This window comes from Somniosus microcephalus, chromosome 28, assembly GCF_052327205.1.
Source record: "Somniosus microcephalus isolate GS21.2 chromosome 28, FLI_Smic_1.0, whole genome shotgun sequence".
NCBI classification, from domain to species: domain Eukaryota; kingdom Metazoa; phylum Chordata; class Chondrichthyes; order Squaliformes; family Somniosidae; genus Somniosus; species Somniosus microcephalus.
In genome coordinates, this window is record NC_141014.1 from 35011147 (window position 1) to 35029794 (window position 18648).

Here is an 18648-nt window from a genome sequence, read left to right on the forward strand (position 1 = left end):
TGTGGGGTATATCGGAGTGTTACAGTGAGGGGTGTGGGGTATATCAGAGTGTTACAGTGAGGGGTGTGGGGTATATCAGAGTGTTACAGTGAGGGGTGTGGGGTATATCAGAGTGTTGGGGTGTGGGGTATATCAGAGTGTTACAGTGAGGGGTGTGGGGTATATCAGAGTGTTGGGGTGTGGGGTATATCAGAGTGTTACAGTGAGGGGTGTGGGGTATATCAGAGTGTTACAGTGGGGTGTGTGGGGTATATCAGTGTTACAGTGAGGGGTGTGGGGTATATCAGAGTGTTACAGTGAGGGGTGTGGGGTATATCAGAGTGTTACAGTGAGGGGTGTGGGGTATATCAGAGTGTTACAGTGAGGGGTGTGGGGTATATCAGAGTGTTGGGGTGTGGGGTATATCAGAGTGTTACAGTGAGGGGTGTGGGGTATATCAGAGTGTTACAGTGAGGGGTGTGGGGTATATCAGAGTGTTGGGGTGTGGGGTATATCAGAGTGTTACAGTGAGGGGTGTGGGGTATATCAGAGTGTTACAGTGAGGGGTGTGGGGTATATCAGAGTGTTACAGTGAGGGGTGTGGGGTATATCAGAGTGTTACAGTGAGGGGTGTGGGGTATACCAGTGTGTTACAGTGAGGGGTGTGGGGTATATCAGAGTGTTACAGTGAGGGGTATGGGGTATATCAGAGTGTTACAGTGAGGGGTGTGAGGTATATCAGAGTGTTGCAGTGAGGGGTATGGGGTATATCAGAGTGTTACAGTGAGGGGTATGTAGTATATCAGAGTGTTACAGTGAGGGGTATGGGGTATATCAGAGTGTTACAGTGAGGGGTGTGGGGTATAGCAGAGTGTTACAGTGAGGGGTATGGGGTATATCAGTGTGTTACAGTGAGGGGTATGTAGTATATCAGAGTGTTACAGTGAGGGGTATGGGGTATATCAGAGTGTTACAGTGAGGGGTGTGAGGTATATCAGAGTGTTGCAGTGAGGGGTATGGGGTATATCAGAGTGTTACAGTGAGGGGTGTGAGGTATATCAGAGTGTTACAGTGAGGGGTGTGGGATATATCAGAGTGTTACAGTGAGGGGTGTGGGGTATATTAGAGTGTTACAGTGAGGGGTGTGGTGTATACCCGAGTGTTACAGTGAGGGGTGTGGGGTATACCAGTGTTACAGTGAGGGGTGTGGGGTATACCAGTGTTACAGTGAGGGGTGTGGGGTATATCAGAGTGTTACAGTGAGGGGTGTGGGGTATATCAGTGTTACAGTGAGGGGTGTGGGGTATATCGGAGTGTTACAGTGAGGGGTGTGGGGTATATCAGAGTGTTACAGTGGGGGGTGTGGGGTATATCAGAGTGTTACAGTGAGGGGTGTGGAGTATACCAGTGTTACAGTGAGGGGTGTGGGGTATATCAGAGTGTTACAGTGAGGGGTGTGGGGTATACCAGTTTTACAGTGAGGGGTGTGGGGTATACCAGTGTTACAGTGAGGGGTGTGGGGTATATCAGAGTGTTACAGTGAGGGGTGTGGGGTATACCAGTGTTACAGTGAGGGGTGTGGGGTCTGCCACTAATATTGTTCTGTACAGTAACCGGTTTATTATTTCTTTGTACTCAATATCTGGGTGGCGTTGACAAGGCTACAGTTGTTGCCTGTCGCTGGTTGCCCTGTCCGACTTTCTCATTGAACTGCTGCGGTTCTTGAGATGATGTGGCTTCCGCCATGGTGATAAGTCGGGAGTTGCAGGATGTTGGCCCAGCAACGGTGAATGAACGGCGATATGCGCTGGTGTGACTTGGAGGAGAGACTGGAGGCAAGGGTTGATACTCTTGTCCTGCTCGATGGTGGAGGCCTCGGCTGTCGAAGGACGGTTAGTGTCACCCTGTTAGCTGTCACCATGTTTAACGTTGAATTCACCACTTCAGTACAACATCCAATCACCGAGCTAATTGAATGGCGGAACAGGCTCAAGGGGCTGTATGGCTTCCTCCTGTTTCCTATGTTCCTATTGCCCATTATTTTCCCCCCTCCTCTCACTCTCCACAAACCCTCGCTGTGGTAGGTTTCAGTGGGCACCGATCATCCTCCAGCCTCGAACCCAAAAGGCTGTTGTTCACGTGCCCCATCTTCACCATTCACTTACCAGCAGGGAACATCAGAACAGGAGGAGGCCACTCAGCCCCTTGAGCCTTTCTAACCCAAATGAAAATACAGTAGTGTTAAAAGAACTGACAGATGAATGATTATAAACCAAGCAGCTATTCAATCCTATTATGCAGACACTGGACAAGGCCATATTATTTTTTAATTAATTCAAGGGATGTAGGCGTCGCTGGCAAGGCCGGCATTTATTGCCCATCCCTAGTTGCCCTTGAGAAGGTGGTGGTGAGCCGCCTTCTTGAACCGCTACAGTCCGTGTAGTGAAAGTGCTCCCACAGTGCTGTTAGGGAGGGAGTTCCAGGATTTTGACCCAGCGACGATGAAGGAATGGTGATATATTTCCAAGTCAGGATGGTGTGTGACTTGGAGGTGGTGTTGTTCCCATGCGTCTGCTGCCCCTTGTCCTTCTAGGTGGCAGAGGTCGCGGGTTTGGGAGGTGCTGCCGAAGAAGCCTTGGCGAGTTGCTGCAGTGCATCTTGTAGATGGTACACACTGCAGCCACGGTACGCCGGTGGTGGAGGGAGTGAATGTTTAAGGTGATGGATGGGGTGCCAATCAAACAGGCTACTTTGTCCTGGATGGTGTCGAGCTTCTTGAGTGTTGTTGGAGCTGCACTCATCCAGGCAAGTGGAGAGTATTCCACCACACTCCTTACTTGTGCCTTGTAGATGGTGGAAAGGCTTTGGGGAGTCAGGAGGTGAGACACTCGCCGCAGAATAACCAGCCTCTGACCTGCTCTTGTAGCCACAGTATTTATGTGGCTGGGCCAGTTAAGTTTCTGGTCGAGGATGACCCCAGGATGTTGATGGTGGGGGATTCAGCGATGGTAATGCCGTGAATATCAAGGGGAGGTGGCCAATTCCCAGTTGCCCTGAGAAAGTGATGGGGAACCAATTCATAGGGCATTAAGTCATTCACGTAGTGTGGGACATGTAGGCCAGACAGACCAGGTGAGGGGACGGATTGTGAACCAGCCGAGTTTTTATAACAGCCCAGCAGCATTCGTGGTCATTTTTTTCTCTCTCCTACTGTTAAACCAACGAATTACCAGATTACTCTGGTGAGATTTGTCAGCTGTGGCTCAGTGGGCAGCGCCTCTCGCCTCTGGGTCAGAAGGTTGTGGGTTCAAGTCCCACTCCAGTGAATTGAGCACAAAAATCTAGGCTGACACTCCCAGTGCGGTACTGAGGGAGTGCTGCACTGTCAGAGGTGCTGTCTTTCGGATGAGACATTAAACCGAGGCTCCGTCTGCTTTCTCAGGTGGACGTAAAAGATCCTGTGGCACTATTTCGAAGAAGAGCAGGGGAGTTATCCCTGGTGTCCTGGGGCCAATATTTATCCCTCAATCAACATCACTAAAACAGATGATCTGGGCATTATCACAGTGCTGTTTGTGGGAGCTTGCTGTGCGCAAATTGGTTGCCGTGTTTCGAACATTACAACAGTGACTATACTTCAAGAAGTACTTCATTGGTTGTGCTGCACTTTGGGACGTCTGGTGGTCGTGAAAGGCGCTATAGAAATACAAGTCTTTCTTTTTATAACCTCTCTGTCACGAGTTCAGTCCCATAAAACATTGGGCTGTCGCCCTAACATTCATTTATGGGATTTTCAATTGAAAGAAAACAAAGTTAAGTTGGTCTTTAGTTATCTTTTCTAACAGGAAAGAATCAACACAGCAGGCAGCCGGGGGAATGTTTTATTTGCAACACATCCCAGGAGGGTCCTGCAATGTAGCAATAGCTTGTACAGCCGACCCTGTTAGATCTGCAAAAGTCAGGATGCACCAAAACCAACCACTTGGAAGCTAAAGAAGAATCGTTTTTGGATCATTAAAGTGACAGGGTCAACACTGGGGAACAGATCACTTTCTCATCCTTCGTGCTCAATGTCCCATCAAACACTCCCAGAGCAGGTACAGCACGGGTTAGATACAGAGTAAAGCTCCCTCTACACTGTCCCATCAAACACTCCCGGGGCAGGTACAGCACGGGTTAGATACAGAGTAAAGCTCCCTCTACACTGTCCCATCAAACACTCCCAGGGCAGGTACAGCACAGGTTAGATACAGAGTAAAGCTCCCTCTACACTGTCCCATCAAACACTCCCAGGGCAGGTACAGCACAGGTTAGATACAGAGTAAAGCTCCCCCTACACTGTCCCATCAAACACTCCCAGGGCAGGTACAGCACGGGGTTAGATACAGAGTAAAGCTCCCTCTACACTGTCCCATCAAACACTCCCAGGGCAGGTAAAGCACAGGTTAGATACAGAGTAAAGCTCCCCCTACACTGTCCCATCAAACACTCCCAGGGCAGGTACAGCACGGGGTTAGATACAGAGTAAAGCTCCCTCTACACTGCCCCATCAAACACTCCCAGGGCAGGTACAGCACGGGGTTAGATACAGAGTAAAGCTCCCACTACACTGTCCCATCAAACACTCCCAGAGCAGGTACAGCATGGGTTAGATACAGAGTAAAGCTCCCTCTACACTGTCCCATCAAACACTCCCAGGGCAGGTACAGCACGGGTTACAGAGTAAAGCTCCCTCTACACTGTCCCATCAAACACTCCCAGGGCAGGTACAGCATGGGTTAGATACAGAGTAAAGCTCCCCCTACACTGTCCCATCAAACGCTCCCAGGGCAGGTACAGCACGGGTTAGATACAGAGTAAAGCTCCCTCTACACTGTCCCATCAAACACTCCCAGTGCAGGTACAACACAGCTTAGATGCGCACACATGTACATACACACATGCACACACTCACTTCTGCCTACACACACATGCATGCAAACACGCGCACGCACACACACACACACCTTGTAGCAGGAGTCACTGGTCAGTGATCAGGTTATGGGTACCCTGGCTGATTATTCCCCGCCCTAGCTCCGGGTGCCCCGGGTACATCAGACAGGAGGCGGTTCGATTCCAGCTTCTTTTCCAAAGAAGGGAGGTTATTTTGGAGGGTCCTCGCAATCCAATGTGGGGGCCGTTTACAGTGCAGGATTAGACAATCCACTAGCTGGTGTCTACTTCTCCCCTTCCAGCTATCCAACAACGGAATTCAGGAGCAAGGACACCCCAGGGAAGAAATCATGTCATGTGTCCATGATTATTATTTTCATCATTCTTGCCATTGTAAAGGACACTCACTGTCCTCGCAATGCCCCGCACTGTCCACCAGACACGTTGCTACTATTAGTCACCCTGCGATCAACTTATCTGTCCCGGCCAATATTTATCCCTCAATCAGCATCACTAAAACAGATTATCTGGTCATGATCGCATTGCTGTTTGTGGGAGCTTGCTGTGCGCAAATTGGCTGCTGCGTTTCCTACATTACAGTAACTACGCTTCAACAAAAAGTACCTCATTGGCCGTGAAGTGCTCTGGGACATCATGAGGTCATGAAAGGTGAGAGCAGGACTGATAGGGAGTATCTCTCGAGCGCGGATTCTCACCGCCGGCCCGTCAGGAAGAAGTGCTGAGGGAGTGCCTCACTGTCAGAGGTGCCGTCTTTCAGATGAGACGTTAAACCGAGGCCCCTTCTGCCCTCTCAGGTGGATGTGAAAGATCCCACGGACTCTGTTCAGAAGAAGAGCAGGGGGGAGTTCTCCTCGGTGTCCGGGGGCCAATATTTAACGCTCAATCCACATCACTAAAATCAGGTTAACTGGTCATTTATCACATTGTTGTTTGTGGGAGCTTGCTGTGCGCAAATTGGCTGCCACGTTTCCTACATAACAACAGCGACTACACTTCAAAAAAGTGCTTCATTGGCTCTAAGGCGCTTTGGGACGTCCTGAGGTCGTGAAAGGTGCTATAGAAATGCAAGTTTGCCCTTTATCTCACACAGTGAGATCGCAAGAAAAGGAGCCAGCAGTAGCAGCAGAGGACTCTTTACCATGGCAACCACATTCCTAAGAAATTATTCAGTAAGCTTTTCGTGATTTAAAACTTTAATGAATCATTTCTCATTTGTTTACCGCTCCCCCCCCCCCCCCCCCCCCCGGGCCCCCCACCCTCCCAGGAGTGCAGTCAATGGATGGTTCACATGTTCCCTTTTATTACTGAAAGTTTGTTTAATAAAAAAAAATCCCACAGAAATATATTTTAATAATTAATTTGTTTATGCAGAGATAAAAGTTTCCGTTATTTATTTCTTAATCTTCATGTGCTGGTAAGTGAAAGACTGGGACACTGGTTGGCGGGGAGAGCATCCTAAGAAAATAACTAGGGCCGATCTCACTTGAGATCCTTGCACTCTTTCACAGTTGGGAATTCACCTTTGCACTCACACAAATTAGGGTTGTGTTCCCTAGAATTTAGACGGTTAAGGGGTGATCTGATCGAAGTTTTCAAGATATTAAGGGGAACAGATAGGGTAGAGAGAGAGAGAAACTATTTCCGCTGGTTGGGGAGTCTCGGACTAGGGGGCAGAATCTAAAAATTAGAGCCAGACCTTTCAGGAGTGAAATTAGGAAACACTTCTACACACAAAGGGTGGTAGAAGTTTGGAACTCTAACGCAAACGGCAAATGATGCTAGATCAATTGTTAATTTTAAATCGGAGACTGATAGCTTTTTGTTAACCAAAGGTATCAAGGGGTATGGGCCAAAGGCGGGTAGATGGAGTTAGGTCGCAGATCAGCCATGATCTCACTGAATGGCGGAACAGGCTCGAGGGGCTGAATGGCCTCCTCCTGTTCCTATGTTTGAGCCAAGGAGGTTAAGGAGAGATTTAATAGAGGTGTTCAAAATTATGAGAGGGTTTTTTGATAAGAGTAAATAGGGAGAAACTGTTTTCCACTGACAGAGGGGTCGGTAACCAGCAGACACAGATTTAAAGTAATTGGCAAAAAAAGCCAGATGGGGGGGGGTGGGGGCGGCGATGAGGACATTTTTTTTTTACGCAGCGAGTTGTTGTGATCTGGAACGCGCTGCCTGCAAGGAAGCAGATTCAATAGTGACTTTCAGAAGGGAATTGGATAAATACGTAAAAAGGAAAAATTTGCAGGGCTGTGGGGAAAGAGCAGGGGGGGAGTGGGATTAATTGGATCGCTCTTTCAAAGAGCCGGCACAGGCACGATGGGTCGAATGGCCTCCTTCCGTGCTATAAGATTCTATTCTCCAGATCCAGGTGTCCACTATAATCTCTATTGTAAGACAAGAACAAGTCACCGGGGGCCGGGCATCACATTTTTTTGAATGGAAAGCACTTTTTTTTTACACGATCACGGGATGCTCGCTCCCGTACGTCATATATTCCGTCTTGTACATTTGGGGAATGGACATAATCTCTGGGATAGGGGCCTCCCGGGCCACTACCCACAGCGCCCGCAGCGGGCAGATGTTATCCTCCCTTCGCTTGACATCGTTGGGCGGCTGGTATGATTCCTGAAACAGCGTCTTGAGTCCCCGGTTTGGGACGGGCGGCAGGTGCCTGGGCAGGCGAGGGATTCGCGTCGCGACCGGGAACACAGCAGGGTCGAGCATGGGGCCAGGTCCCCGGACGATCCTTTGGGCTTCTTTGGGCAGCGGGTTCTGCTTCAGCCCGTGGCCCCAAGTCTTCGGGTAGTCTTCCGTTTGCCAGTAGGTGGCGATGTCCTTCTTTGGATAACCTTCCAACTCTTCCCTGAAAAGGAGAGAGGAGAGGAATAGGCCGTTTAAAAGTCCCGCAGGCCTCGCTACTTTGGAGGTTAGTTTGCTGGGAGAGCGATTGGACCCGGGACACGACCTGCAACAGGTGCAGACATGGAACTTAGCGCAGCATTTAAGGGGAGACTTGGTGCATACACGAAGGAGACTGTAATAGAGGAATACAGGGGTCAGGGTAGGAAGAGGCCATTACAACAACAACAACTTGCATTTATATAGCGCCTTCAATGTAGCAGAAGGTCCCAAGGCACTTCACAGGAGCGATTATCAAACAAAAATTGACACAGCCACAGAAGGAGATATCAGTGCAGGTGACCAAAAGCTTGGTCACAGAGGTCGGTTTTAAGGAGCGTCTTAAAGGAGGAGAGAGAGGCGGAGAGGATTAGGGAGGGAATTCCAGAGCTCGGGGCCCAGGCAGCTGAAGGCACGGCCGCCAATGGTGGAGTGATGGAAATCAGGGGGATGCACAAGATGCCACAATTGGAGGAGCGCAGAGATCTCGGAGGGTTGTAAAGCTGGAGGAGGTTAGAGAGATTTCCCCGATTTCCTGCGCTCCACCATTGGCAGCCGTGCCTTCAGCTGCCTGGGCCCTAAGCTCTGGAATTCCCTCCCTAAACCTCTCCGCCTCTCTCCCCTCCTTTAAGATGCTCCTTAAAACCTACCTCTTTGACCAAGCTTTTAGTCATCTGTCCTAATACAGTATCTCCTTCTGTGGCTCGGTGTCAAATTTTGTCTGATAATCGCTCCTGTGAAGGGCCCTGGGACATTGTATGTTAAAGGCACTATATAAATGCAAGTTGTTGTTGAGGTACGATGGGGGCACGACCAGAACTCCAGTCGGAAACGTGCCTCGTGATTGGACAAGGTGAGAATGTAGCGAAGAATAAACCTACTTTTTAAAGGGCCTGAAGTCCTTGTTGGTTGTCGATAAGTAAATGTCATTTTGCCGCAGGACGTCTTTGTCTTGTACGAAATACTCCTGACCGGCCCGGGTTGGGTTCTCCGTACTGGCAACGATATTCTGTAAAACAAAAAAAAATTAAAGGTCGTTAGGTCAAGGAGAACAGTCCTAACATTTCCAACCTCTCCTCATAACTGAAGTCCCTCATCCCTGGTAACGTCCTGGTAAACCTCCCTTTATAAGGCCTTTACATAAGAACATTAGAAACAGGAGCAGGAGTAGGCCAAAGGCCCCTCGAGTCTGCTCCGCCATTCAATAAGATCATGGCTGATCTTCGACCTCAACTATACTTTTCTGTCCGATCTCCATATCCCTTGATTACCTTAGTGTCCAAAAATCTATCTACTTCAGCCTTGAATATACTCAACGACTGAGCATCCACAGCCCTCTGGACTCTCCAGCCAGGGGGAAACAACCTCTCAGCATCTACCCTGTCAATCCCCCTCAGAATCTTATATGTTTCAATGAGATCACTGTGATGAAATATTCCATTCATCACTCATCAGTATTTCTCTGCCTGTGACTGTGGTTGGTTTCAGTTTCATTTCCATTGTGTTGTACTGTGTGTAGGGCTCCGCCCATACCTGGCTCCTATGTAAGCTGGCCCAGCCTGCAGCACATCCAGTACGGCAGACCTCTGGATGGAAGATACATTCTCCTCTGTGTGTTACCTTCTAAGTCAATAAAAGCCTTGTTTTGTTTCGCTAACATCGAGTCTCGGATTTATTGAGGCACATCAATCACCCCTCATTCTTCTAAACTCCAGAGAGTATCGGCCCAATCTACTCAATCTCTCCTCATAGGACAGCCCTCTCATCGCAGGGATCAATCTAGTGAACCTTCGTTGCACCGCCTCTAAGGCAAGTATATCCTTCCTTAGATAAGGAGACTAAAACTGTGCACAGTACTCCAGGTGTGATCTCACCAGAGCCCTGTACAATTGTAGCATGACTTCCTTACTCTTGCACTCCAACCCTCTAGCAATAAAGGCCAACATGTAATTTGCCTTCCTTATTGCTTGCTGTACCTGCATGCTAACTCTCTGTGTTTCTTGCACGAGGACACCTAAATCTCTCTGAACACCAACATTTGATAGTTTCTCACCATTTAAAAAATATTCTGTTTTTCTATTCTTCCTACCAAAGTGAATAACCTCACATTTCCTCACATTATACTCTATCTGCCACCTTATTGCTCACTCAATTAACCTGTCTATTTCCCTTTGCAGCCTCTTTGCGTCCTCCTCACATCCTACTTTTCCACCTAGCCTTGTATCGTCAGCAAACTTGGATACATTGCACTCGGTCCCTTCATCTAAGTCATTAATATAGATTGTAAATAGCTGAGGCCTAAGCACTGATCCGTGCGGCACCCCACTAGTTACAGCCTGCCAATCTGAAAATGACCCATTTATCCCTACTCTCTGTTTTCTGTCCATTAACCAATCCTTTATCCAAGGTAATACCTTACCCCCAATCCCATGTGCCCTTATCATGCTAAACAACCTTTTATCTGGCACCTTATCGAACGCCTTTTGGAAATCCAAATATACTACATCTACTGGTTCCCCTTTATCTACCCTGCTAGTTACATCCTCAAAAAACTCTATAAATATGCCAAAACACGATTTCCCTTTCATAAAACCATGTTGACTCTGCCTAATCATATTATGATTTTCTAAATACCCTGTTACCACTTCCTTAATAATGAATTCCAGTATTTTCCTGTTGACTGATGTCAGGCTAACTGGCCTGTAGTTCCCGGTTTTCTCTCTCCCTCCGTTCTTGAATAGCGGGGTTACATTTGCTACCTTCCAATCTGCTGGGACCCTTTCCTGAATCTAGAGAATTTTGGAAGATCACAACCAATACATCCACTATCTCTGCAGCCACCTCTTTTAGAACCCTAGGATGTAGGTCATCAGGTCCTGGGGATTTGCCGGCTTTTAGTCCCATTAGTTTCTCAAGTACTTTTTCCTTTACTGATATTAATTACTTTAAGTTCCTTGCTCTCATTCGCCCTTTGGTTCCCCACTATTTTTGGTATACTTTTTGTGATTTCTACTGTGAAGACAGATACAAAATATTTGTTTAAAGCCTCTGCCATTTCCTTGTTCCCCATTATAATTTCTCCTGCCTCTGCCTCTGCGGGGCCAAAGCTTACTTTTGCTACTCTCTTCCTTTTTACATACTTATAGAAGCTCTTACAATCTGGTTTTATATTTCTTGCTAATATTCTATATTCTCCCTTTTTATCAATGTTTACATGAAGTGTGGTGCCCAGAATTGTCCACACTACTCCAGCTGAGGCCTAACCAGTGAATTATAAAGTTCTAGCGTGATCTCTTTGCTTTTATATTCTATTCCTCGAGTTAAAAACCCAAGTAACCCATAGTTTTTTTTTAACCACCTTATCAACGTTAAAGATTTGTGCATATGGCCACCAAGGTCTCTCTGCTCATCTGCACTTTTCAAAATCGTGCCATTTATAGTATACTGTCTTTCCACATTTGTCCTCCCAAAGTACATCTCTTCACACTTCTCCGCACTGAACTCCATGTTTGCGTGTGTGTCTGTCCGTATTGCACATGTGTGTCTGTGTGTGTGTGCGTTGCTCATGTCACCGTTTGCTTGCCGTGTTGTAAGAAATAGCTGTTAGAGCAGAGACTGACACCATGCAGCCGGGAACAGAAAGCAGAAATGCCAGCAAGGTCGAATATCAAGCATCAAAAGACAAATAGAAGTGACAAGGGAATCGTAAAATGCAAAACATCACAGGGTGGTGGGATAATAGACAAAAATGGAACTGAAAAGTCATAAAATGTCCTTAAAGAAACATAACAAAACATTCCTCAGAAAGATAAGAGGGAGGCCTCGTCAGCCAGGCGAGGGATGCCTTCCTGCTTCACAATTGGACAATAGGATGGGGGATCAAATAATTGACACCAGGTGATTACCAGCCCACCGAAATAAATATAAATATAGACGACCGAGAGAGGAAATCAGGCAGTCAGGGGCGAAGGCTTCCCTGAGGTGGCTACGGCCTAACACCTTGGTCAAGTTTAGCCTCTGAGGTGGCTGACAGCCTAACACCTCCAACAGCTCGAGGGATGACCCAACGGAAGTGACCGCTGCAGCAGACTGCAGGAATCCACCCAATCCGAGACCACCGTACTGCCTCCCCGTCCGTCCGGTCGTGGCATTCCGATTCGGGAGTCGTAGATCGCTCTCTACTGTCACAGGTTTTATGTCTATTATACTCGGCTTGAACCATATGTAATATCGGATTATGCTTTAAAACTGTAGCTCTTTAATAAAAGCCTTGCCACTCCTAAAACCCTTTGGGTAATCTGTGTGTGGCCTGTGATCCTAATCTTACAGTGTCCTGTGTATAAATGGTCGTGTGTTCAACCTATGAGATTCTATTTAAGCTGTTGGCCGCCTATCATTGCCAAATGCCAAGTGTCCATTTTAGGCCTTACTTTAGACGGTCCGTTGGTGAGATGGTTGGCTAGGATGAACGATTGAGGCCCGGCCTTAAACGCAGTGTCCATGGACTGCGGAAGTCTCCCGGTGTATTTGTCCTTCATCTCACTCGTTTGGTTAACCATGTTGAGAGGAGTCTTCCAGTCTCGCCTGCTCAGCTGCCAAATAGAGCACAAATACAAATGTCTCTTTTCTCCATAGATATCAATCCAGCCTCAACTGATGGGATGAAAGTTTCCTCTAACTAGTGCTTGCAAGGGCCTAAGTGAAATGAGTCTGGTGCAGTCTCAGCCTAGTTTCTTAATTGCTGTGAATCCACAAAATAGAAGTGCAGATGGAGGTTCAGTTTAAGACATAACGTAAAAAAAAGCGCGCTCTGTATCTAACCCCATGCTGTAACTGCCCCGGGAGTGTTTGATGGGGACAGTGTAGAGGGAGCTTTACTCTGTATCTAACCCGTGCTGTAACTGCCCTGGGAGTGTTTGATGGGACAGTGTAGAGGGAGCTTTACTCTGTATCTAACCCGTGCCGTACCTGCCCTGGGAATGTTTGATGGGACAGTGTAGAGGGAGCTTTACTCTGTATCTAACCCGTGCTGATCCTGCCCTGGGAGTGTTTGATGGGACAGTGTAGAGGGAGCTTTACTCTGTATCTAACCCGTGCTGTACCTGTCCTGGGAGTGTTTGATGGGACAGTGTAGAGGGAGCTTTACTCTGTATCTAACCTGTGCTGTACCTGCCCTGGGAGTGTTTGATGGGACAGTGCAGAGGGAGCTTTACTCTGTATCTAACCCATGCTGTACCTGCCCTGGGAGTGTTTGATGGGACAGTGTAGAGGGAGCATTACTCTGTATCTAACCTGTGCTGTACCTGCTCTGGGAGTGTTTGATGGGACAGTGTAGAGGGAGCTTTACTCTGTATCTAACCCGTGCTGTACCTGCCTTGGGAGTGTTTGATGGGACAGTGTAGAAGGAGCTTTACTCTGTATCTAACCCGTGCTGTACCTGCCTTGGGAGTGTTTGATGGGACAGTGTAGAGGGAGCTTTACTCTGTATCTAACCCATGCTGTACCTGCCCTGGGAGTGTTTGATGGGGCAGTGTAGAGGGAGCTTTACTCTGTATCTAACCCGTGCTGTACCTGCCCTGGGAGTGTTTGATAGGACAGTGTAGAGGGAGCTTTACTCTGTATCTAACCCATGCTGTACCTGCCCTGGGAGTGTTTGATGGGACAGTGTAGAGGGAGCTTTACTCTGTTGTCTAAGCCATGTTGTAGCTGAGTGTACTGGATACAAAATGCGAAAAGTGCTCCATTGTGAAGTGCTAATCCGTTATCACCTTAATCACCTTAATAAACACGCATGGCGGAAAGACTCCAAGTAAAACATTCCAAGTGTCACAAGGAGCCATCCGAAGTTTCTGAACACCTCCGTTCAGTCCGTAAGTGTGACCCCGAGCTACCGGTCGCTTGTCACTTTAATTCTCCACTCCGCTCCCACTCTGACCTCGCCGTCCTTGGCCTCTTACATTGTTCCAATGAAGCTCAACGTAAGTTCGCATTTAAGTACAGCACGGCGCTCTGGGTATCTCCAACGGATCATCGCTTGCTAACCAGCCAGCAACCGGATAATGCTACAACTGCACAAGTAATGCGGAAAAAAAATACCTAAATATGAGACCGCTTCTGATTTCCCTCTCTCTTCTAGTGCAGCTATTGCCAAGCGCAGAGGGACAAGTCTTTGCAGAATGACGGTTACATTTTCCTGTTTATTAAAAAAACAAACAGGCAGTTGCTCATTTGATGAACATTACAGCAGCTGTGGATACATCCTGGCTCTTGAGACCAATGGATTCACCTGGGAGCAAATTAACACATGGGAAAAGCCATCCATAGATCCATCTGTGCCAACAGATGACGTCGACCCGCTAGAGCATGGCAGCCAGAGGCCGTACCGGAAGCGGGAGAAGCAGGCCTGGGCCGTCGGACCGTGGAGCCGGCGACGGTGAGGTGGAGGCCGCGGCGACCGGAGGATGTGTTCGGCGAGTCGGGCGGAGGCAGCGCAGCGCATCGAGCAGCAGCAGCAGCCACGACGACTCGCAGTCCGACTGGGAGGAGAGGAGGGGAGCCGGGAATGGTGGCCAGAGGGTGAGCGGGAGAAGCAGGCCACCACACGTGGAGCCGAGCCGGCAACAGTGAGGAGGAGGCCGCGGTGACGAGGAGGACGGAGCGGCTGAGGGACATCGTGCTCCCACTGCCACTGGATGCCAAAGAATTGACTTTCTGAACACGGCGCTGTAAGAATAGCTGACGTGTCCCGACGGGGAGTAAGCATTCCATTGTACTAGTACATACGGCAAATAAAAAAAATTGAATTGAACGGCACCTCATCTTTCGATTCAGCACTTTACAGCCCTCTGGACCCAGCATCGAGTTCAACAATTTCAGACCATAACCCTTGCCCCCATTTTTTCGGACGTCAGCTGTTGATGATTCTGCTATTCCCATTTACACCTCATCCAGACCCATCTTTTGTTTCTTTACTTGTCCCATTCCCATCTCCTTTTTGCCTCACACCATCATCCCTTTTGTCGTGTAATCTCTCCTGCCTTCCACCCTATCACAGACCTTCCCTTTTGTTCTTTCCTCCCCTCCCCCCTTTCCCTGCCCCTGCACCTGCTTAAAACCTGTTACATCTCTAACTTTTTCCAGTTCTGATGAAAGGTCATCGACCTGAAACGTTAACTCTGTTTCTCTCTCCACAGATGCTGCCTGATCTGCTGAGTACGTCCCGGCATTTTCAGTTTTTTATTTCAGAAGTCTTCCTTTGCTGTCCTCACCTTCTCCGACAAATCCTTCATGTAATGGACGTTCCAGTGATCAGGAACCTTTCCGTGGCGTGGGTGGGCGAGCAGACCCCCGATGGTCTTGAGGTTGTGAGTTGAGCCTGTGGTGGTCTCGTAGTTGTTAAAAACCTCATCATAGGGCTGGATCGTATCTTTTTTTCTCAGCTCTGGAGGGAGAGGATCCTTCAGGAATGACTGAAACAAGCAAGGAAATAGATGAGGATTAGTGTGTAATACCTACAGAGACTTCCTCTCTATCTTTCCCGGGACAGAACTGCATCTCTGACAAGATCTCCACTGGAGCACCACTGTTGGCCTCAATATCTTTGGGTTAAGAACGGGAAAAATCAGCTAGGGCTCCTGATCATTATTCCATGACTCCTTGGGCACTGAGCAAGTTGGGCCCTGCTGTAATACCCTGTTTTTTTGTTTTTTTAAATTCATTTATGGGATGTGGGCATCGCTGGCAAGGTCAGCATTTATTGCCCATCCCCTAATTGCCCCTTGAGAAGGTGGTGGTGAGCCGCCTTCTTGAACCGCTGCAGTCCATGTGGTGAAGGTGCTCCCACAGTGCTGTTAGGGAGTTCCAGGATTTTGACCAAGTGACGATGAAGGAACGGCGATATACTTCCAAGTCAGGATGGTGCGTGACTGGGAGGGGAACTTGGAGGTGGTGGTGTTCCCATGCACCTGCTGCCCTTGTCCTTCTAGGTGGAAGAGGTCGTGGGTTTGGGAGGTGCTGTCGAAGAAGTCTTGGCGAGTTGCTGCAGTGCATCTTGTAGATGGTACACACTGCAGCCATGGTGCGCCGGTGGTGGAGGGAGTGAATGTTTAAGGTGGTAGATGGGGTGTCGATCACACGGGCTGCTTTGTCCTGGATGGTGTTGAGCTTCTTGAGTGTTGTTGGAGCTGCACTCATCCAGGCAAGTGGGGAGTGAGCTTACATTTGAAAAATGACCAGGATCTAGACTAAACCACAGAATCATATAGAATCATACAGCACAGAAGTAGGCGGCTGACCAGAAATCTTTGCAACTGAAAAGGAGATTTTCTCAGAAAACAGGATAAGAAAGGACTTGCAATTTATATGGCCCAGGAGTCTCAAACTGTTTTAGAGGCAATGAACTACTTTTGAAATGTCGTCATGTGAGTGAGCAACATGCAGGAGATAAAACCCTTCCCCTTATTTTAGGATCAAAGATTCATTTAGAGAGATATATAGTGCTTGAAGAGCTTTGAAGGAATTGCATCTGGGAGTTGACCCACTTACTTTGAAGTCTGAGGGTGGGAAGTATCTGGCCGGGGTGTAATGCAGCCCGATGCCCGAGCTTGTTAAATGCAGGTCGTGTCTTCTCGCAGTTGCGGCCATGGCTTTATTCAATGTATTCCTGCAGCAGACGCCCTCCTCCTCTGCCCAAAATAAGCCCGGTCGGTTTTTCGTGTTTGTTTCGTTTCCCTGGAAACGACGCAACTCCGACGTTGGATACAATTTGCACGCAAGAAAAGGCAACGTCGCGACGGCCAGAACGCGACGACAAGCCCGGGGGGGATCAGCTGCAAAGGGTGTCGAGGGCAGCAGTGGTCAGATACACCTTTCCATGCACAGCCCTAAAATGCACCAGCTCTTCCCCCCAACTAACAATATTAGTCCCTTGCAGGCTCCCGCAATGGTTAAAATATTGAGCAGGTGTCAGTGGGTAGTACTCTCGCCTCAGTCAGAAAGTTGCAGGGTCAAGTCCTACTCCAAAATCTAGGCTGACACTTCAGTGCAGTGCTGAAGGAGTGCTGCACTGTCTGAGGTGCCGTCTTTAGGACACGATGGTAAACCGAGGCCCCGTTTGCTCTCTCGGGTGGATGTAAAAGATCCCATGGCGCTATTTCGAAGAAGTAGGGCTGGGTGCTTGTCACTATTGATCATTAGAAATCCAATAGGGAATTTAGAAGGAACTTTACCCAGAAAGTGGGGAAAATGTGGAACTTGCTAGCACAGGGAGTGGTTGAAGTGTATAGTATAGATGCATTTAAAGGGAGGCTAGATAAGCATATAAGGGAGAAGGGAATAGAGGGTTATGCAGAGAGATGAGGAAAGACAGGAGAAGGCTCGCGTGGAGAATAAACACCGGCATGGACTGGTTGGGTCAAATGGCCTGTTTCTGTGCTGTATATCCTATGTAATCCTATCTATTAATGTTCTGGATGACAGCATTGGGGGGGGGGGGGGGGGGATATCAGTGGGCAGGTTCACAGATGACATGTAGACTTGCGCTGGTGCTTAAACCCTGGAAGAGGAAAAAAGGCTACAATCGGACCTAAATGCAATGGGGGAAATGGGGCTGTGTCTAGCAGATGAAATTTAATGTCAATAAATGTAGCATTATGCCCATGGGTAGGGCTATGCCCAGACTATATGTATAGGAAACTCTTCAGTATCCGGCACGGACGGGACCGGGATGGTGCCGATTGATTAAAAATTCCGGATGACAGAGAGGGTTATCTACCGAGGTTATTTTTAACAAAAATAAAAAAATCAAGAAACGTGCAGTATAGTAATTGGGTACTCACCTACAGAATGTTGTGTTAAATGGATGGTGGAAGATGCTGGATTAAGTACAGTACTGCCAGTTGAGGGTAATCCATAACACTCTAATTACTTAACAGTAAAACAAAACTTATACAGTATACAGTGCTGTAGTTGACTGTTCACTTATTCCAAGTCCTTTTGCTTGGACCAACTTTTGGGAATTCTATAATGCAAGATGGGGGAGCTAATTCACGATAAAATGGCGGATCGGAAGAGACTATGAGCAGCACAGGAAACACACAGAAAAATGGCGGATCGGAAGAGACTACTGGCAGCGCGGGATTCAGACTCCTGTTCCAGGGGTATTGAGGTGTTCGGACTTCAGACAGCGCCAAGAAGCCGAGTAGTGGCAGTTTGGAGAACTACCCCCACTGACTAACTCGGCCACCGCGGGAGACTCGGACTCGGCAACATTTCCGGTTATTGAGGTGTTGTTTTCGGAGTATAAATTTTGCCGGTTAATAGAGAATTCCAGATATTTAGGTGCCGTTTAAATGAGTTTCCTGTACTATACAGGGCTCTGTTGAACTGGAAGCGTAGGTGTTACAGTTCACAAGTCTGTAAAAGTTCACAATCCGTACCGCAAGACCATAGTAAAAGCTAATAAAGTACAGTAAACTCTTGTTTAAACAGCACTTAATCATCTGGAATTCTTTAATAACCGGCAAAATAGATAACCAGTAATCTTGCCAAATCCATCCATTTTTCGTTTTTCCGAGTCTGAGTTTCCCGCAGTGGTTGAGTTAGTCCATAGTTTTAATTTTTGTTAAAAATTGCCCACCTGTTATCTGGAATTTTTCATCAACCGGCACCATCCTGGTCCCGTAGGTGTCGGATACGAAAGAGTTTACTGTACTAGAATGTATTGCTAGGACAATCCAATATAAAACAAAGAGTACTATGCCCATATACAACTTGCATTTATGCCTTTAACATAGCAAAACATCCCAGGGCGCG

The 18648-nt window shown here is 47.9% G+C and overlaps 1 protein-coding gene across 2 annotated transcripts; it reads right to left on the reverse strand.

Annotated features, from left to right (window-relative positions):
• Positions 1-6179: 6179 nt before the first annotated feature.
• saxo3 (stabilizer of axonemal microtubules 3) lies at positions 6180-16856 on the reverse strand. Of its 2 annotated transcripts, XM_085969776.1 has the most exons (5): positions 16381-16849; positions 15105-15305; positions 12267-12428; positions 8718-8845; positions 6180-7801 (listed from the first exon to the last, which is right to left on the reverse strand). In XM_085969776.1, exons 1-5 carry the CDS (start codon positions 16477-16479, stop codon positions 7393-7395), a joined length of 999 nt encoding a protein of 332 aa, XP_085825902.1. In that variant the 5' UTR covers positions 16480-16849; the 3' UTR covers positions 6180-7392. The 2 variants fall into 2 exon arrangements, with proteins under 2 accessions (XP_085825902.1, XP_085825903.1); XM_085969777.1 differs by lacking the exon at positions 12267-12428 and having other exon boundaries at positions 16381-16856.
• Positions 16857-18648: the final 1792 nt, after the last annotated feature.